Here is a 21,803-nt window from a genome sequence, read left to right on the forward strand (position 1 = left end):
TTTTCACCGAATGACTTTAGCTTCGCTTTTTATTAGCGCTACTAATTAAGTTTCGTTTATGTAGTACACATCTTGCCATTTACTGCCATAAAGATACCATTCCGTTGATGGGTAAACGACCACCGCTTGATAATCGTCTTAAAGTTCATCACTCTGCCGTGTAGTTCATAATTTATAGTGGCGCGTAACGCGACAGTAAGCGGTTTGTATTTAGGACCCAAAAGGCGCTTTGGGGGACTCTTAACGGTATCGTGTAATGTCTTAATTAAGGCGCAACAAATGCCGTGAAAAATGGTTAAATGAAGCACACTGGGTGTAGCCGAAGCTAGTCGAAAATGTGATTTTCCAACGGCTATAATTAAGCTCATTTTCTAAGACCTGTTGATTAATGTGTTGTAAGTGCTGCAAGCAGGAAGTGTTGGAAAGCTAATACAAATAGCATTGCTACTCTGGAAAATATTTAATTATATAATTTAAAATTTGCACTCTCCAATTAAGCCAAAAAAATAAGTATTTAGATCACGAAAATATGGTATTTATTTAACTATCTGCACAGCGATTTTAACTCATTACCTTTGCAATAATTTAACAAATTTACATTCACCCATTAAGTTCGTTGGCTCGGTGTGTTCGATTTTTGATATTTCACTGCCCCATGTGCATGACTAAAGCCATGCATGTTTATCCATGTGAAAAAACTATATCAACATCGTATAAAATACAATCGCTCTTCCTCTCTCTCTAGCCCACGATCTCAAGTCTCTTTTTTGTTGCTTTTTTTTTAAATAAAACTCTCGGCAACTCTCTCGTTTTGCAGCTTTTGTCGCATTTCGGCAGCTCTTGCGCCTGATGCGCGCGTCTTGGGGTTTCAGTTTCGTTCACGACTTCGTCGCGTTTGGCAGCAGCAGTAGAAATCGGCAGCAAAGCAATAGCTACAGCCATATAGCGAAAGAAAACGATATCACTTTGTGCTCTTTTATTACGTGTACCTTATAGGAAAGAAGAGTTAGTTATAAATCAAATTACGTGTTTTACCTGCGCTCTTTTTTTAAAGCCCGCTGTTTTCGCCGCGCCCTTGCGATTGTCGTTCGAGTCCACGTTGTGAGTTTGAAAACCAGAAAACAGCTGTTACAAGACAAAGCAAGAAAAAAAACGCTCGCTCACTCGCGCCTAATATGAAGTCTTAGTTCGCTGCCTAAGTCTTTTGTTTTGTGCGGAGGCGCACGCGAATTTCAGTGTGAGAAACCGATCGGTGTGTGTGCAGAAACAAATCGAAATAAACAAGACTATTTACTGGCAGCTGCGGCAGGCAAACCAGTTGTGCAACTGCTATTCGCATCATCCATTGAACCACATTGCCCAGTGACCAGTGTCCAGTGCATCCCTTTCGCAAACGGCAAAATGGCGCCCAAGAAAGAGGCAACCTTGAGCCAGCAGCAGACGCAGCAGCCCGTCATGGACCTCGAAAGGATAAAGCGTCATTTCAGCTGGTCGGACCCCAGTGCCATGTGAGTCACAGCCATTACAGCTGGCCTAAAAGTGCCCTTAATGGTCCATAAACTAGTCGTTAAGTCGAGAGCCGTCGTCGAAACGGAACTGAACCATCTACCCGATCATCTTCTGAAGTTCGTTGCCGAAGTCATTCGATTGTTTGCTTCATGGTCGCCGCTCAAGAACAAAGTGTTTTCATTTAATTCAAATAGATTTGTTATTTATTGCTAAGCAAAAGCTTAAACTTACACATTGCATAACAGGCGGGCACGTGTTTTATGTCATTTATTTTGGGAACGCCAGATCGAAAAACATATTTATCAGTTCGATTCGCCGATCAATGAATATTCAAATAAGCCGAGTGAAAGAAACCGCATATAATCACATTCATTACTGGGCGAGCTGTGAAGTATTTATTTGAGATCCAAACGTGAATGACACCTCGATAGCCACCCTCGACATCTGGAGTTCGGTGCATTGCACAAGGCTGGCATAATGGTGGCTGGGTGAAATGAATATATAGACAACTCACTGGGGAGCTGATCATTATCGGAGTCGAAGTCGGAGTCAGGAATCCGTGAGCCCAGCTTGTCGCCGCCTGGCAAATTCCCAATTTCGCAATTCGTAATCGTCTGCGCAAATTCCACGTCATGCTTATTAAGCGTTGGGCTTTAATTGCATTTATTCACATGCTAAGCAACTTCAGCAACTTCAGACACTTTACAAAGTGACGAGTGAAATTCGCAATTATATAAATACGTAGTAAGGTAACAAATTCGTAGCAAGTTATGGCACACTCTGCGATGAGCTACTGAACGCTAAGCTGAAGGCTTAAAAATAGAACCCAGGGTCGCCAAAGCTATAGGGCGATGGTTTCTAGTAAAGAGACTGCTTAGCCTCGCTCGGCAACGGCTGGCTGGCTTTCAGCACTTAGCATTTAATATAACTAATTGCAAATTTCAATAATTTCCCTCGCAAGCCCGCTCAAATAATGGCAAACAAATGAGTTTTCGTACAAATTAACGTCCATCATCGCCGCAATCAGCGTCAGCCGGGAGATTTTTGCAGCTGAGTGGATTGTGACACATCCGGCAATCGGTCGATTTCGCACAATGTGTGAAAAATGATTTTACCATAATTCCACGCAACTTCAGGTACAAGGGAGGTGTGTTTCACTGCGAAAGTATCGGCTTTATGCAAATAAAATTGGTCATTCATTTATGCTGAGTTTCTTCTTTGGCTCGCTTTTGAATGACATAATATTGGCAGCACATGCGATACCAAGCAAGGGCGTAGCAACAGAAGTATATCAATTTAGGGTACAAATTTACAATATAAACTTATAAGTGCTCCACGAATAACTTTGCTTGGATAATACCTATTAATGAGTCTGCACTTTGTATACTAGCACCCCCTTTTATGCCAACACCCATGTACCACATTATATTTCCAACATAATCATATCATTAGCATTCGAATGCGGCTTTAGGTCGGGTCTATAACCGCCGTATCGATGGTCGAAATGAGATTGTTTGTTGCCTTTAACGGTGTCTCTCTTGTGTTGGCCTTCATTATACAACATCCACCTTACAATCAGCTACGTCACTTCCGCATGAACTAGTTCAGATGTGAGTGGAATCGAAGTATTGGGAAATTACTCCGATATCTGTCTGCCTTTTTTTTTGTTGGTTTGTCAACATGTTTTACTTATACCTGTCGCTCCTGGCGTGTCGTTAATTGTTGTTATGGACGATTATGGGTGATGATTTGCAACCCAAGCACGCCCTCATACAGACGAAGTCGTTTAAAACAGTTCTAGCACGCGCTAAAATTAAAATTCTAATGGCTGACTGTACAATTGGAATTCCGAAAACCATATGCAATAAATGATAGCTATCTGCTAATCTGCGCAGTTATTTTATGGCGCAATTAAAATTATTTTTTATCGCTTACTTAAGAAGGCTTAATAGAAATTTATTGGTTACACCAAATGTGGGATCCTTTATGACTAACGTAAAATCTATATTAAGTTGTATATACTTAACAAATATGTGTTAAAGTTGAGCCCATCATTTAATGGTTGTTTTTAAACCTAAAACCCAACATGTGTTGTATAGTGTACAAAGCTTTGATATGAGCTTTGATGAATCTTATAGCCAGCACATTTTTAACGTTTTACTTTGAACTTGGCTTAGCTCCCAAAAGCCCGCTTTTACTTAAGCTTTTCATTGAATTGGCGCAGCAAAATGATATAAAACTCAAGCTCAAAGTAAAAGCTTTGAAGTAATTTAAAGTCGTCAGCGTTGTCTAATAAATTACATTAGCCGAGACAAAAAACGTAAGCTCAATAACCATTTGATGGCTCAGTCACACGATTATAGCTACTGGACCTGAGAATGTGCAGGCTCGTTGATCTCCAGTAATAGGCTTCAAAGGTCGTAGAGCAAATCTATTATAAACTATCTTTTGTAGAACATTAGTAACTATTTCAGTCATATTCCATACGTACATTTTCAGACAGAACGTCTACAAGCTATGTTGAACTTTGTTTTTTAGCCATTAAGGTAGATTATGCTTAATTTCTATCCCACTCACTGTGGAGACAGTCGTTTGGCCTGTAAGGCCACAGATCTTAAAGGAAATCACCACTCATCTTAATAAAAAACTAAAAAAGAAATCTGAAAAAAAAGAGCACACGCGTGTCATAAGAACTTAAACAATTGAAGGTTTATTTCCGTGATGTGCAAGTGTCACTGGCTTTAGAATTTCTGAGTAACCTACCACCTTTTGATAAACCGAAGAACACAGTGTGAGCTAAATTTTAATGCCAACCAGCCATATCACGTAGGCTTAATATAATTGTCCTGAATAAAGACTGTCGCATAAATTTTCGCCTGTTCTTAGGGCTTTTGTGCGACGGTCTTTTCCACGAAACAATGACGTTGTTATGGTCGGTTTTTTTTTCTAAAATTTTGTAAATATATTTAAGGTACTTTCACTGCAAGAAGCCACATGCATTGTCTTAGAGCAACTATTTCAGCGTATTTGCTCATAGCATTAACAACAATTTGTCCAGTCTGCTAATTGCCACAAAATGTGGTCAAACAGACAAAAAAGTTGTGCAACGCGACCAATCAACTTGGCAAAAATCTGACTCAAATGCCTTGCATTGTGTGCCAAAAAAGTTTTCCCCCCGATAATTATAGATATATATCCGAAAAATAGAGCTCAGTCCCAAATCGCTCGACCAGCTTTCAGTTTCCATTTGATTTAATTTTATGTGGCTTGTTTCTTTTGCTCATTTGCTGGTTTACAAAAGACCTTGACACATTTGGGGCGTGTATTATGTTTTCTTTTTTTGATAGCTTTGGCCAAAATCTTCACAAATTATTCCAGCTGAAGACGAGTCAAGCCAGATTCACTTTACTATTCAGCTTCTTCTCTGTGATTCGCAGTGAACCAAGTAATTACAGCAAAACCAATGGGCCGTTTGCGTTTGCCATTTCGTAGATCTTTGTTTATGAACCAGCCACAACCCCTAATTGTAATTAATTTATCTGTTACACTAGCAGCTCTTTTGCATGTGGCCACTCGAAAATATGCCAAACTAGTCGAGCCTCAGCTCAGAGTTGTAGAAATTGCATAAGATTTGGCAAGCCGCGAAAGAAACTACTTTGAGTGCTGAAAAGCTTGGCGGCAGCTGGAGCTTTCCACTCCATTGCGTTGAGCTGCAGTGAGCAAAATTGGAGAAAAATCTTGAATATCTTGGAAAGATTTGAACACAACCACCTTATAAAGGTTAATGAAACTTAATTGATCTGATGGCTTATAAAGTTGCCATTTACTTGAGGTCAATTGTTGCCTACGGTTGAACAGGAACAGGAAGATACAAATTAATTACTCGGCTTGCTCAAAGAGTTACCTTTAATTTTAGCGCTAAGGTCTCTTTTTCAGCGGGATTGTTAATTGCCTCTTTCTTGTATTAAGTCTCCTGTGATTCACAGGGGATTAGGACACAGTCTGAGTGAGCGAACCAAAACGAGTTTCGAGCGAAAGGGAAATTTTATCGTTAAGTGCAATCCGTTTTATGGACCTTAGTTTGCCGCCACCGTCGTCTCGTGGCTGGATGCAATTAATTTAAAGCCAGACTGGAGCTTCTGCAGTCCGTCTGGAATTTGGCCCCTTTGCTGCGCCAGCTTCCCAGCAAACTTCCTCCTCTCAAAACCGACGACCTTGTGCCCATTTTCACAGCAGTGTAAAAAGCAGAGAGATAAACCGAAAAATGGAGGGAAAGAAGAAACTAAGCCGAAATTAATGGGGACTAAGACTGGGAATGGAGGGCTATAAATGTGGATTTGAAATGTGCACATCGAAAGACAAAAGGCCGAAATTGTAAGTGAAGCTGTGGAGTGTAGTATTGTTGCAATGGCAAAACCCAAAAACGTTTGTCAACCAATTTCTTTAATAACTTTTTTGCTATTTTCGCAGTTACCATTTGTTGTTGTTCTCGTTTTTCCAAGCCGAAGTCAACAAACTTGTCCAAGGTGTTGTTGTTGCTTGCACAGCATGACTGGCCAAAAAAAGAAACTTCCACAAGACAAAGAAAGACAAAAAGCCAAGTTAGAAAATTGCAAGCTTAGTTTTGGATTTCGTCTTGATGGCAAACCATGTTGGCTGTGTTATACTTGTGTGGGCGTTATCCATTAGTTGAAACTAAGACAACAGTTACGAAATTTGCAACTTGTAAGAGCCAAAATATTGAAGGCTTCACACGGCTTCCACTGCACAAGTTAGTATGCCATGACCTGGCTTTTTACTTATTGTAAATTACCTGGAAATGGGAACTAGATGTGGATGAGCAGAGTGAATCATAACCGTTATAAAACTATTGCCACATATCCCAATTTAATGATGAATGAGGGCTGAGGAACAGACTTTTCAGGGCTCATTAGCACGTTGCGCGTCGTATATGCCAAAAACCATGTCAAGTGCGACAGCGCCGCACTTCGTTTATTTATTTCTTGATATCCCCCGAAACAAGTCGGAATTGCTTGTTTTGTACACCACAATAATATCCATTGCAGCGACTACGAGGATGTTTACAGGCCCATCAGTCAGCCGCGAAATCGGTTTTATGCGATTCATTAAATCCGACTGCCCGTTCCACCTGGCGAATGAGTAATCTGTAAGGAAAAAATCACACAGGCCTATTAAATAGCGATTTGTTAGCTTGATAAGTTACTGCTTTAGATCCCAGGAATGCATGACGGGCAGATATTATAATGTGTAGCAGGCGACCTTGCCAGTTAATTGCCGTTTAATAGCAAAAGAAAAAATGTAAAGCTCCCAAAAAATTGAAGCCCAACTTGCTATTGTATTACTGTCCATTGACCATTGACAACCTGCTTAAGATGTTCGAACGCGATTTGTTACAACACCCGATTCGATGGCACTCTTTTGGCCAGAAACACCCACATCGCCAAGTTGGCTGTGCATTTTCAATGTCAGCATTGCGCAAAAGTGGACATTTTAGTCTGTTTGGATATTTTCTTGTTTCTTGTTTCTTTCTTGGCTTCGTGGCTTCGTTTTTCCCTAACACACGTCAAACGCCCTTAGTCACGCCCTTAACGCCGGCTTGTTAATTTTTTCGATTTTTTTTCTTCTTGGATGACATTGAAATTGTGCAATAGGCAAACAACAAAATTTTAATATAGACATGTTTATTGATTTTGCGGCTTGGCTGCCTGTCTGTCCATCACTCAGCCACCAAAAGCATTCTTTGGCATAGCAATTATAGTAATTAAGGCATTTAATTTCGCCTTGGGCAGCTGCAAAAATGTATATCTCTCCATGGCCCATTTGATCTATTAGCGGTGAACTTTGCACCAGTTGGATTGTTAGTTACCTGTGCAAAGAAAAGCAGTAGCAGCCCTAATTAAAAAAGACTTGGGAATTTTAATGGGATTGCGATTGCAATTACGGCCAAATGAAGCCATTAAATGATCTAAAACAAAAAAAAAGAGGGCCGCAGTGAATGGGTGAGCGGCCCATTGGGCTTTTGCAATTCTGGCCGAAGAAGAAGATAGCCAAGGTCGTTCGTGGATTGCATAAGTGGTATGTACATACATGTAACGTCACAACAACGACGTAAAAAACCCAAAAACCGGGGCCCTTTTTCAGAGAAGGTGAACCGCCGCCAGGAGCGAAGCCAACAAACTTGCCACTCGTTCACTTGTTTTGCTGGACGCGACGAGCTCATTCGCCGCTAACTTGCCACCAAACCGCTCAAAAGTGAGTGGCTTTTCGAGTGGTTTTGAGGCGCAGGTGTTTTGCGGTTTGCTATCGCTTAAGCTTTGGCTTTTCAGTCGAGACCCAGGCACTTAGACAGTCAGTCACTCGCAGGTCCAACAGCTAGACGCGTTTAAAGTCGCGCTTGAAACGCACGTGCAAAAGTGCAATCGCAGTCCGCTCGCCTACCGCTCGCTCGCTCCCTCTCTGTCGCACTCGCACTCGCTCTTGCGCTGCCTCCATCTCTGTCGCTTCCATTGACAAAGTGTAAAGTGCAAAGCCAGCAGCGCCGACGTCGACGCAGCGGCAGCGTCTCAGCATCAGCTTAAGTCAACTCAGCTCGGCTCAGTCCGCCTTTTGGCCAGCGACTCAAAGTCAGTCTTAGCCGAACCTTTCAGCGCAACGCAAGTGCTCCGGTTATACGCTCCCTCGGTCCGCTCGTCGTTTTAAGTGTGAACCCCCGTGGAACGTCGACTGATCCCATCATCCATCGGCTGTTGAGATCCCAAGCGATCGCGTTCGTGTCCTAAGTCTTTCGTTTGGCGAGAAGTGGATTATAAAACGAAACCAGCGAAACGACTGAAATTGTGTGCAAACATATTTGCTCCCAGGCCAACTAGAACGCGCATTGTAAGTGTAAATTTGCTCATCAAACAAAATGGAACCTTTTTGGAATTTGCCGAGCTTGAATGGCCAACAGTGCCGACATCGACACACGTTTCAGGAAATCGCCCAAAAGGCATTCAGTATGATATTTAAGCGAACAACAGCTTATTCTTTACAAAAACAAATGGCCGCTGCCAATGGCTGCTTTGTCGTCAATTACTTTGTTTGCGAACTTCCACCATCATCATAATCATCATCATCGAGATCCACATCATCAATAACAAAGTGGATGTCTCCGCCCGCGTTTCCTTCGCCCCCCAAAATGTTTCAACGCGTGTGCTCCGCGCTTGGCATACAAATAATGGGCGGAGTGGTGGTCATCGTGTCCCTACCCAAAACGTTGTTAGAATATGCCCACTCTGATATTACCAATCCGTCGACGGCAACTCCATCGCGATGTTGCTACACATTTTGCCTGTAATGAATGTGAATTGCATAAAAAAATGTGGAAAATGTGGTCATAATTTCGGTCATTAACTGCATTTCACATCGCCCCGATGTGTCATTCATGCAGCCATTGCACATGAATATTATCTCCATAGCACTTTGCGTAATGTTGTTTTTATTGATCGGCTATATGGCAGAGTGCAGAAGCCTGCCTGGCTTTTTGTTGCAGTGGAATTTTTCTGATTCTAGTGCCGGACCTCAAGCACTTTCCTCGGGCAGTAAAAAACACGTTTCTGACCTACGACTGCCATAAGTATTTAGCTAAAAGCCCTTTGTTTCTCAGTATATGCCTGAGATCAGCGCATTTCAGCTGATCCCTCCCGCCTGACCAAATAAACGAATTAGCGGCTTTGGGTGACGCCCACCACCAAAATGGGAAGAGGTCGACTACAAACAGATAGCAGCTAGCCACTTTTTCACTGGACATTGCAAACTGCAATTCGAGCAAAGTTCAGCGCAATTAAGTTCTGTGACTTTTTGCATTTTCATTGCACAAGCTGCAAAGCGTCATAATAATAACAATTATATCTTACAATAAACTGCATTCATCGTCGTATTTTGTGCACCCAGAGACCTTCGGCAAAGGCCCTGAAATTAGTTGTCAAGGTTTAGCCCCTCTCTCTCTCCACATGTGCATTTCCGAGCTGTGCAGCATTTAAAGTTTAAACTTGAACTGGTATATTCGACTTGGGTTTTTTTGTATTTTCCAGTATCTGTCTTTCTTTCTTTCGGTCTGTGAACATTTTCGGGGCCTCTTATTCTCTGTTTATCACGTCGCGGCTATGCCTCGAGCAGAGTTCAAGGTGCCTTCGATCCATTCCACTCGGCAACAGAGTGAAGTTGACTGAGACTGTGTCTAGATATCCAGAGGTATAGGCATCATTATTAAGCCGTAAAACGCTGCGACACTTAATTAATACCAAGGCAGCGGCGCTGAGCTATTAAGATAAAAGCTTATATAAATAGCCGGCAGAACTCGAGAAAATTCGCTTAGCAATCGGATCCGTTCCGATATGATTATGGGCATTGTTAGACTAATTGCAAACAATTTGCATTGCTCTAACCGATTTTAAGCGAACGACTAATACTTCCCCTCACAATGATTGCCCTGAGCTGCATAACAAATCAGAATCAAATTGTTCTTAAACTGGACTTAATACTGTGCTGTGTCCCATGACGCCGGTCACTTAATAACCGATCAACAGGCCCTAATTGCTCAATAAAGTCAAGTAAGATATTTAACGAGCTGCTTGAGATTAAATCCGGGCGACAGTTCGTCATATTGATTTCTCAATTGGCCTTACAGCTGTAGACCTTTAAGGTACATCTGTAATTCAGACTCGTGGACATTATAAATTCAAAAGGGTTGAAAAATATTCCATGGCAAGCCCAACATTTGTCGGGGTTCACGTGACCCCTGCTGAACTCCAAGTAGTCTGGATGTGATTGTGCAACTGTGAGACATACACAACAATTGAGAAAATTAATTATTAATTGAGGCAATCGGACATTCTCTTTCGAGCTTTCGCAGGAATCGGACTTCAGACTGGTTTCAGTAGAGCAACTACTGGCAATCGATACACGCCACTAGCGAATTGATTAGGTCCAACCCAAGTTGGCTTTACAGACTACCATCTGGATTATCTAACACCTTGGTTGTAGTCAGTGGGTGAGTGAGGGTGAGTGCTCGACTATTTATTTTTGGGCACGGACCGCAGAAAAGTCTAAAGACCTGTTGCAGAACCAGTTGCTAACTGGTTTGGCTCGCCATTTGCAGAAATGGCCAAATGCCCGCCCGTCGAAGAAGTTGCAGTCACGAAAGTGTGTCGCATACTGTTGCACTTCTGCTGAAAAGCCAACTCACCGACATACGTGCCTGAAATTATGTCATCGGAAAAGCCAGTCGAAGAAAATGAAAACTGGCCACTAGAGATCGAAAGTGTTGGGTGTTCGCATGTGCACATCGAGGAGATTTATTTTTTTTTCGGTTGTTATTCTTAAAATTTTCGAGGCCGAATTAATGTCGTTTCGTAGCCCACACACGTAGGCCCATTAAGCAATAAGTTTTAATTATGGTTTTTCCTGTCTGCAGCTGCTGAAAAGTCGTTCAGCGCTTGCATCGAGATTGCCCCATTGAAATTTAAATTGTGTTGAATAAATTCATCCAAGCATTGTCTGCAGCTGGTTAAACGGCTAAATGGTTAAATGGTTAAATGTCTGTATGCTTTTATGCTCAACTGGCCACCACCCGATTGAGCAACTTTTAAATGCATTGCGAGTCCATGGGTTTTCCAGATGACTAACTCGTAACTGATGCTTGCCCCCCATTTTTTCGGGTTCTCACTTAGCACATGGGATGACGCACTTGTTAGCGCTTAGATAAAACTTTCCGCTGCACCGGAAACTCACGGAGCTTCACCATTGCATGCCAGCTACTTTTGACCTTGGCAATAGAAAAACGGCAACACACTCGGCATGCAAACTAGGCATCAGCGAATAGCAAATGATTGCTAAGAACCTGCCTGTTGTTTTCAAAGCTGAAAGCTGAAGCTTCGGTGCTTAACACATCTCCAAGTGGCTCCGAAAACATCAGAGATCCAATGTCAAATGCGTACATTGCTATCGGGCTCTCAATTATTATTGTTATTACTACTTAAGGTGTTATTGTTGCGCGGAACTAAGCGGCTTTTGGTCCGTTCGTTCAAGAAACATTCACAGTTGTGTAAAAGTTGACCGTATAACACTGCAGTCATCAGAAATGACTCAGCATTATGGCATTATACCATTATCACAACTACAGAAGTAAACACCGCAAGGTGCTGATTGTATCATGTTTGAAACGGTTGTTGTTTCTTTTCGAGTGATCTAGAAGCAGGCTTTTCTCCCAAATTCTAAGCTACTTATGGCGTAAATTCATTGATGACACCTCATTCATCAGCACCAATACCTTGACTTTTGGCCAGCCAGATCGAATACAACGTTACGCATGCGCCATATTGAAAGCCCAGGTGAAAGAAACACAAGCCGGCAAAGAAAAATAGATGGATACACATACAAGCTCGGCAAACTCCAGGTCTCCAGCCAATGCATAAATCAAACAAAAACTTACGCTCAAACATGACTATTATTTATACATTTCAGCAATGTGTGCCTGAAACACATAAAAAGCACAGCCTCTCAGCCACTTGGGCATTGCAAAAGATTGGCCCGGCAGCGAAGTAAAAGTAAACGCTTAACAAAGTAACTAGCATTTAGACAAAGGCAAATAAAAACAAGCAATAGGCGAAACAAAGCCAACAAAACAACACCCACCATCGCCGACAAAAAAACAAACAAAAAACAAATAAAATGCTGATATCAACGTAAGTAAATTCGTGGGTAAACGTGCAGAGATTACGACTATAAATTGCAATCAAGGTGCGAAACAAACGCAATCATTTCGGTTTATTTTCGTTTTTTTTTTCTTTCTCCATTTTAACCCACTGATGTTGACCCACTTGGTGGCAAGTCAATCGGCCATCAGTCATCAGCCTGGGATTTGGGGAATCGATATTATCTACCAGTTTCCTGCTGTCAACGCCCGATCTCGACTTCAACACTTGTCGAGCCATCAACATTGCATAATCCAGCGATTTGACTTTTCCAGCTCTTCACCCTTTTGCCTGTCTTTTTTCCCACTTGTGGGCACATATACATATGTATCTTTTGTATTTTTTGTGTCTTTTGCTGATTTTTTAATCGCTTTTGCATATTTGCCAGCTAGGCCCAAAAATGCGACCGCATTTCTGAGCGGGGCGAACGAGTTTGTAATTATGTCAAATACCAAAAGGCTCATTGCATAATATCCCACCATTGCGAATTCGTCTTCTTTTGGTTTCAAATCCACTTCTGCGGACTCATACGATTCATGTGAAGATGAAACACTGACTGGGTATCTCCCAGCTTACATTTTCAGTTTGTAAATCATGGAAGTTGGCTGATTTATTTGGCAAATGACAAGTCTGTCAGTTCAATGGCTTCCTCGTTGTCCCAAGAATAGAAGCTCTTAATCATATGCGGGCGCAAAAAGAGTACAACAAAAGGCAATTACACGACATTTCCATCTTCCGCGTGTGGCAGCGACTTGTATGGAAATGGCTAAGAGGTGTTTTGCCTGCCAATAATAAGTAGCCGGTCCGGCCTGGAATTCCCCTGAAGTCTGGAGTCCTAAGAACCCACCGGGGATCGGCGTGTTTAGCATTCAGCATTCGTTCGCTGGCATCGATGCGTGACAGACTCCAGCTCATCGGAGCCAGGAACAATTTGAGCCCCGATAATGATTATAGACGATTAGGAGGCTCGATCATCAATGAAATCGCAGCACGAAGTGCAGCCTCTCAGCATATTATGTAAAGTGGCACAGAAAAAAAACAAAGAAGATATTGATTACAATACAACTTACTGAAGGACGGATCAAAATTCGTACTTCTGTACAATCAGTACTTATACATTAAATTTGATTTTTCCCATGTTTCTCCCTGTGTACTTCCTAGTCTATATCTTTAGATGACCTCACTGTCGTCTCGGTGGGAGTCACTCTGCTCTTTGCCTCTCGCCGCACGCGTTTATTTCAAACTATTCGCCACGACAATTACACATTCTAAAGTTCGCATTTAGCACGGTGAGCAAAGGGCGGAAAGGAAAATGTGTCAGTTAATGCGGAGTAGTGCAGTTAATATTATTAATGGTTTCTGGTTAAAGGAAATGACGAGTCAGTTGGGGCTATAGATATTAGTGTTTCGAAGTGTTTTTTCCGCCCATACCTCGGTATGTTGACAGAGCGTAAGCAATTCTCACGCTCCACCATTCAGCTGGGTGCGTCTCTGAAGAAATCCACCAGATAAGAGTCACAAAAAATGGTGGACCCGTGCTGAGCACATCGCTGCATGCATAAATAGCGCTCTAATAGTTAATTAAATTATCAATAAGCATTCACAAGCACAAACAAACACCACCATCGGCGGCGGGTAAAAATCTTCAAGCCATAAATGTCAAGCACAAAAGTGAGGAGAAGAGGAAAAAATGTCGGTTTGTTGTCATTATAAAAAACTACCTGGCCTGACCTTGTCCATTGTTGACTGGCGCACACAGAGACGCACCGATTTACGCAACCCGCGAGTGTTGGCCGTTGGCTGTTGTCTCTTGGCTTTTGGGCTGTGACTAACTCCGCGCCAACCACTGTGCGCGTACGCAAATCGAAAGACTCAGGCAACGAACTTGAAACACATTTCGTCAACCGGTCGAATGAAATTGCAGCACGGCAGCATTTCTGAGTGCGTTTGATATTCAGAATTCGTGCGGCCCAGCCCCAAATGTTGTCAGCGCATTATGCTAATATTTGATAGGCCGCATAATATAGGCACTTAATTTTCACTGCAAACGGAGCTATTTGAGGATGTTTGCTCGCCACTCGACCGTTGGGCAACACAATCCCAATTCCAATCCCCACCCATCTCGTGCCATATAATAAATGCAAATATTTGCCGCCGATCGAATATTTATCTTAACGAGAAGTAACGCAATCTATTAGCAAAAAACTCGGGACGGTCAAATAGTTTCGTTTTCGAAAGCGACATCGGTGGGAACAGAAAAAAGGCAAAATATCGTCAATCGAATGCGCTCAATCAGTGACCTTGAACTAGTTTCCCCCTCCAGCGTGTTATTTATATTTGGGTCTGTTTGTCTCGCTTCTCGTTTTCTGGTATGACTTGCTCGTTTGCCAGCGCTAATGATATGAAAAGCCGAAAAAAATAATTTATAGCTGGCAGTCAAAATATGTTTATAAGGTGCGAATGTGATTAATTGCAGGCAATTATGAACTTTCTTTCCCCGACTAACAGTGCAGCTAACCTTGACCCAAAATTGTCGAATCTTTTGGCTGCTCACACGTTTGCGACGCGTGCAAAAACTGCATGGGAATTGCATAATTTTCCGCCAATGCAAATGCAAATGCAAATAATAACTGCAAACTGCAAAGTTGTCTTGCATATTTACTCGACGGCTGACCAACTTGGTAGATGGATGGATGGCTGTTGGGCAATCAGCCATTGCTGGTCCAAAACCAGACTTGGCCAACGACTTTACCTCACCTCGTGCATTCAATACGACTTCAGCTTAACTTTAACTTTAAGTTTAACTTCGGCTGGACTCCAGCTTTTCGGTCGACCAAGTGGCCAAAAAGCGCGTTGCTCAAGAGACGAGTGCCCAACTATAAATATTGAAATGAAAAGTGTTGCCAAGCTTGTCCATTGTATTTTTTGCCGTTTCGCTCTGTTTTATGCTTTTTTTGCAATGTGTGCCGCTGACATAGTTTCGGTGCCGAGATGCCGAGCTATTGAAGCATACCCCACAAAGCCCAAAGCACACATTCAAAGCGGGTTCAAATGCAAAGCGTTATGCAAATGAATATATCTGATATGCGACAGCAGGAAGCTGCCAATTATAACACTATTAAATATTCTATCTAGCGCATGAAACCAGTTTTGTATAGCTTAAACTCTTTACAATGTATGGTTAACACTGATGATTCCCTTTAATGTTCGCACTTAAAAGGATTAGCTCAGAAAGGTCTTACAAAACCAGAGTAACTAAATGATACGTAAGGCGTTTTGAAAAAGCGACTTTTATGGAAATGCAAGCTGAGATCTTACTTTGTTAAGAAAGTTTATAAATATTTTGCTAATTCCGCGATTGATCTCTAAAGTTAAATAAACGTAATCTTTGTAATCTCCGTATTTTTCAAGTTCAATAACAGGCTGCATTTAAAATGTAAATTCTCATGCGATTTATGCATTGAATTGAATTTGCAGCTGCATTATTTACTTTTAGATGTTGTTTAACTCTTTTGAACAAGTCTGCTTTGGGTTTCTCTTTAATCATACGATAAGCTATAATTTCAGAAATATTAATAGTATGAAGTGACTAGCAATAAACTCTAGAAATAATACTAGTTGTGGTATTTCAACTATTAAAATTTAATTACTCTAGGTACTATGATAATAATACTTATTTAAAGCGCCAAACCTGAAACCTTGAACTAATTCTTATTTCCCCATATCGTTGCAGCATTTCCACAGACTCCGCGATGGCGGCCACAAACAACGATGGTGGCACACAGCCCAATGCCGTGGCGGCATGGGGTGCTCCGGCCACTGGACCCCGGAACACACAGGCCGCCGTATCCGTGCGGCATGCCTTCAAGGCGTACGGAAAAAAGAAGAACGCCAACCAGGTGCTGAACAACCTGAACATGACCGTGCCCAAGGGAACAATGTGAGTGAGAGTGTTGAGAGCGATTCCGGGGCGGGATATACATCAATAAAAGTGAAATGTTGACAGCTCAATTTAGCGAGTTCGTAAAATAGAAACGGCGAAAGTAATTAGCACCTAATGCTGGCTGAACTCGAATTCGAAATTAGCAGCAATGCTAAGCGATTTCCTTGTGTCTGAGATTCGATTGCACTTGCAGCGATCTCCGATCCGATTTCGTCTACATCAGAGGTCACTTGGTTACGCTTGCGTCTAATTGCGGCTATTATATGCGACTAACCGGTTTAGTCGTTCGACTATCTTGCAATTGAAACGGCATTTTTGCATGATAATTCTAGCGGCTAAGCGAGGGTCGTTAGGAAAGTTCACCTGAACTCGGATCGCAGAGATGCCCCTGGCGGAGTGATCCCAATTAAGCCGCTTCCCAACTGACGTCAATGACGCGACTAAGTCCACACGTCTTGCCAATTAATCCCGAAATCTATTTGTATGCCAGACACCGGGCTTATTTGCGTTATTCTCGAAACAAAACCAATATGCCCGGCTAAATTGATCGATTGTCGTCTGAAGGGATTGCAAATGGCTGCAAAACAATAATGATGTTTGTTCAGAGACCCCCCAAACTGATCTATTGCCATCTTTGTCGCGGCACATGTGCTTAATTGCGGCACACGAATTTTTGGCAAACATTTAGGGGCCATAAAAATAAAAAATCGTATATTCATTTTTTTTTTCTTCGCTGCCTTTGGCATTGGTTACGGCCCGAGCTGTATTATTAAAGTTTGTTTATTTCTTGTTTTCGGCATTCTGAGTGATTTATTCAGCGAATAAATGCTGTGTCGTAACGGATTTTTATTTTATTCTCCGCCGTCTGTGCAGCAGTCTTGACCCAGTTAACAGCCAGGTTCGTTCAGCTTTTTGACCTAGGTCAGGTCGCCGAGTTAGTCATATTTTTTTTTCGGCTTTAAACGAGTCAACGAACTGCTTTTGGGCTCTCAAAGTCAGTGCATTAGCGATTGAAGTCGATTAAAGGCTGGCCAACTTCCAGACAGACACTCCTATTCCCAGGGGCTGTATTATCAGATTTTGTCTCGTTTAATTCGTTAAATGGCTCAGCACGCTAATTATAATAATAGATTCAATAAGAGGCCAAAACGTGCGACCTACGAGCTGCAATATTATTTTGTCAAAGGCCGAAGACCAAACGAAAACAGACGACGCACTAACAATGCGATAATCACAATAATCACAGCCACCAAGTTCATCATGATGATGATGGTGATAATAATAATGGGGGACTAACCCCTCCCCAAACACACAAAAATGGGGCGGAGTCGCATTTTGTGATAGCTGCTGGCATTTCTTACATTTCAAGGTGAACATTTCGAAATAATTCAACTTGAACTGCTGGAATTAGCATTGACATCGCCGCCGACATGCCACGATCGTATATATACGTACATATATACCTATCCAGTTACGTATATAGGCTTGTTTACGCTGGCGACAGTTTTCGTGCTGAGTTGGCTAAATGTTTTTACCTCTTTCTGCTTGCTTTTCATATAATCTCTTTGCCTCTTTGTCACGGCTGGCTTCTTGACCTTTTGTGACCCCCTTTTAATGGTCGAAAAGCGTATAAAAATTTGACCTTTCAGTAAAACTAAAAATGCTAATAAGTAAAGTCAGATTTTCAATAATATTTATAAAAAAAAGATTTAAAGGCAATATAATTATATTCGCAATTAATGTTTACATGACGGTTTTAGTATGGTATGTGCTAGGATTTTATTACTTTAACATTGCTGCCTCAATAGACACTGTTTAATCTGTTCATATTACTTTTCTTTTTTCCCAGCTATGGTCTTCTGGGAGCCTCCGGATGTGGCAAGACCACCCTGCTGTCCTGCATCGTGGGTCGTCGTTACATGGACGCCGGTGAGATCTTTGTGCTTGGCGGCAAGCCCGGCACTAGGGGATCAGGTGTTCCCGGAAAACGTGTGGGCTACATGCCCCAGGAGATCGCACTGTACGGCGAGTTCTCCATCCAGGAGACCATGATGTACTTCGGCTGGATCTTCGGCATGGAGACCAAGGAGATCCTGGAGCGTCTACAGTTCCTGCTCAACTTCCTTGATCTGCCGTCGGAGAAGCGTCTGGTCAAGAATCTCAGTGGTGGTCAGCAGCGTCGTGTGAGTTTCGCTGTGGCCCTGATGCACGATCCGGAGTTGTTGATCCTGGATGAGCCCACCGTGGGTGTGGATCCACTGCTGCGTCAGAGCATCTGGAATCACCTGGTGCACATCACCAAGGCGGGCCAGAAGACGGTCATCATCACCACACATTATATTGAAGAGGCACGACAGGCGCATACGGTAAGTGATTCAGAGATTAGGTAGCTAAATTTAAAATAATTAATGAACTATCTTCAGATCGGTCTGATGCGGTCTGGTCATCTGCTGGCCGAGGAGTCACCCAGCGTCCTGCTCTCCATCTACAAGTGCATCAGCCTGGAGGAGGTGTTCCTCAAGCTGTCCCGCATCCAAAGCCAGAAGGGCGACGTGACCCATGTGAACTTCAGGTAAGGATCTAGACTGGCATGCACCACGTGGCTAACCCGACAACCACTCTAATCAACACTCTGAACTCTCCTCCATCCGACACTCGCATGCTTGCAATCTGTGTTCCACCTCCATCTGTTTGTGGTTTTGAACTGGTTTTTCGGGAGTAGTAACAACATCTCGTTGCACGCCATGGCCTTTGGCAGCAAGATGGACAAGCCGAGTTCCAGCCAGGAGGGCGGCGTGGTGGGCCTCAACTTCCACCAGAGCAAGGAGGTGCTCATCAACGACAGCAATGGCTCCATCTACACGGTTCGTTTTGCAATATCCTTGTTAGTTCTAGGGTTAATCTTTATCGTTTGCGACAGCTCAACCAGGAGCCCTACAGTCCGCCGCCGTCCAGGCGCAACAACAATCCCAATGACGAGGAGAGCTGCCAGGACTGCTATGCCAACCTGTGCAAGATCACCTCCAAGGGCAAGATCCGCGCCCTGCTCACCAAGAACATGCTCCGCATGTGGCGCAACGTGGGCGTCATGCTCTTCATCTTCGCCCTGCCCGTCATGCAGGTGATCCTCTTCTGCCTGGCCATCGGACGCGATCCCCAGGGCCTGAACCTGGCCATAGTCAACGGAGAGATGAACGACACGGTAAGGGTAAGACACACATTATACACACATTATTCGCACACTCAAAGACTGTACTCAGTATTCAAGGTAACACGAACTGAAGAGTTTGTTAGTTTGAATTCCGACAGAAATTTATAGAATTTGATTATACCACTTTTAAGTTTATTAAAACCTTCACAACCATAAAATCGTAATTAAGTTATATAGGGATTTTATTACCATTTGATGCCATTTAAGCAGAGCGTTTTATATGAGAAAATAAAAAGCACTTAAATATAAACTTAATGATCATGCAACTTGTATTAAAGACCAGTTCAACTATTTTAATATTATATTTTAATCACTTGCACTCTAACCAATTGAAACACTTTTATTCTCAGGAGAACTGCTATTGGGAGGACGGATGCCACTTCAAGAACCTGGGCTGTCGTTATCTGAGTCATTTGAATACAAGCGTGGTTAAAACATATTATGAGGACCTGGACGATGCCAAAGAAGCCGTGAGAAAGGGCACAGCCTGGGGGGCGGTCTACATCAGCGAGAACTTCACGGACGCCTTTATTGCCCGAGCCAATCTGGGACGTGACTCCGACGACGAAACGATCGACTCCTCCGAGGTCAAGGTGTGGCTGGACATGTCCAACCAGCAGATCGGCGTCATGCTCAATCGGGACATCCAGCTGGCCTTCAGGGACTTCGCCATGGGCCTTCTCGGCCAGTGCGGCAGCAATCCAAAATTGGGCGACGTGCCCATTCAGTTCAGGGACCCCATCTACGGCACCATGAATCCATCGTTCACCGATTTCGTGGCACCTGGCGTGATCTTGACGTAGGTTTCATAGATATACATTTAATGGGAGAGTCATTAATGTTTTTTTATTCTTTTATTTAATAGCATTGTATTCTTCTTGGCTGTCGCTTTGACGTCATCGGCTCTGATCATTGAGCGCACTGAGGTAAGTCGAGGAGAACTATCTTTTTTGGGGAACAATTATAATGAAATTTGCTTACTTCCTTTCAGGGCTTGTTGGATCGCTCCTGGGTGGCTGGCGTCTCGCCCTTCGAGATCCTCTTCTCGCACGTGATCACCCAGTTCGTGGTGATGTGCGGACAGACCACTCTGGTGCTGATCTTCATGCTGGTGGTGTTCGGAGTCACCAACAACGGCGACCTCTTCTGGGTGATCGTGCTGACCCTGTTGCAGGGCATGTGTGGAATGTGCTTCGGCTTCCTCATCTCCTCGGTGTGCGAGCTGGAGAGGAACGCCATCCAGTTGGCGCTGGGCTCCTTCTATCCCACCCTGCTGCTGTCTGGAGTGATCTGGCCGATTGAGGGCATGCCCGTGGTGCTGAGGTGAGTTTGTCTAAGAATTAGTTTGTTGTGAATGGAAATTAAGGTTTTCTTATCCACCAGATACATATCACTGTGCCTGCCACTAACGCTGGCCACCTCTTCGCTGCGCTCCATCCTCACACGTGGCTGGGCGATACTGGAGTCGGATGTGTACATCGGCTATGTGAGCACGCTGTCCTGGATCGTGGGCTTCCTGGTGCTGACGCTTCTCGTGCTGCGGTCCAAGCGCGGCTAGGATCTTCAGATATTACGCTACTTTTAGATGCCTACTTTAGAACACGATTAGTCGTCCTTGTCGTCCTAGTTAGTTTACCCCCCACTTCGGGACTTCTTCTTACTTCCGCCTCCGAGTTTCACTTCCCCTCGTATCTGCCCAAATGTCATAAATTATTTAAGCACATTCGCAGCTTTCCTTAGCTTTCCTTAGTTTTCCGCTCGGCACTCGTTTTTCCTTAGGCTAAGTTCCGCACTTTCGTAGTTTAAAGCGTAAGGTTTAGGTACTCCTAAATGCAATGTTGTAAATATTTTGTGTCACGAATTCAGTAATCCGTTGCTCTAGATGTCCATTATTTGCAACTCTCTGTACTAGACCTTTTCTCGATGCCGACACGGGCAGTTTATCACATACAAACACAACTAATTTTATATATTTTCAATGGACTGTGATTGTTTTTTCTACATAATTCACGCGAATACACGTAGGGCAAGCCTAAACAAAAAGAAAACACAATGAAAAACGAACAAAAACAATGGTGGGTTTTGTTATTAACATTAAGTAGCTTAAAGCATTTTTGTATGGGTTTAAGTTTTTAAGGTAAAACATAATTAAATACAATAATGTAAACTACCCTAAAGAGTACGTAAAAATACATTTCAGGAAATATTTTGCGCAGAGCATAAGTATTTCGCAACGAACAAACATAAGACAATGAACAACGAACAAGTGAAAAACGTTCTTATTTAAGTAATCATTAATGTGAACGCAGCTATGTATAAATAATAATAAAAAGTGAATAAATAAATAAAATTCAATTTAATTGTTGTTTTACTTACATTTTAAAAT

General features: G+C 42.8%; 1 protein-coding gene across 8 annotated transcripts; it reads left to right on the forward strand.

Annotated features, from left to right (window-relative positions):
* The first annotated feature begins 898 nt into the window (after nucleotides 1–898).
* On the forward strand, nucleotides 899–21,777 carry LOC122620142 (ABC transporter G family member 20). 8 transcript variants are annotated; one of them, XM_043797467.1, is made up of 11 exons: nucleotides 7,902–8,409; nucleotides 12,034–12,254; nucleotides 15,997–16,203; nucleotides 18,056–18,572; nucleotides 18,630–18,778; nucleotides 18,929–19,070; nucleotides 19,127–19,414; nucleotides 19,768–20,216; nucleotides 20,283–20,343; nucleotides 20,409–20,740; nucleotides 20,801–21,777. In XM_043797467.1, exons 2-11 carry the CDS (start codon nucleotides 12,241–12,243, stop codon nucleotides 20,973–20,975), a joined length of 2,334 nt encoding a protein of 777 aa, XP_043653402.1. In that variant the 5' UTR covers nucleotides 7,902–8,409; nucleotides 12,034–12,240; the 3' UTR covers nucleotides 20,976–21,777. The 8 variants fall into 8 exon arrangements, with proteins under 8 accessions (XP_043653398.1, XP_043653400.1, XP_043653399.1 ...); XM_043797471.1 differs by having other exon boundaries at nucleotides 7,903–8,409; nucleotides 18,965–19,070; nucleotides 19,127–19,408; XM_043797469.1 differs by having other exon boundaries at nucleotides 7,905–8,409; nucleotides 19,127–19,408.
* The last annotated feature ends 26 nt before the right edge of the window (nucleotides 21,778–21,803 follow it).

This window comes from Drosophila teissieri, chromosome 3R, assembly GCF_016746235.2.
Source record: "Drosophila teissieri strain GT53w chromosome 3R, Prin_Dtei_1.1, whole genome shotgun sequence".
Taxonomy (NCBI): domain Eukaryota; kingdom Metazoa; phylum Arthropoda; class Insecta; order Diptera; family Drosophilidae; genus Drosophila; species Drosophila teissieri.

Bases quoted from the DNA above. Each gene is read 5' to 3' on its own strand.
- LOC122620142 (XM_043797463.1), top strand. From the start codon at position 1,402: ATGGCGCCCAAGAAAGAGGCAACCTTGAGCCAGCAGCAGACGCAGCAG. The intron at 20,217-20,282 runs GTAGGTTTCATA...TTTATTTAATAG, and splicing joins GCACCTGGCGTGATCTTGAC to CATTGTATTCTTCTTGGCTG. The intron at 20,741-20,800 runs GTGAGTTTGTCT...CTTATCCACCAG, and splicing joins GGCATGCCCGTGGTGCTGAG to ATACATATCACTGTGCCTGC.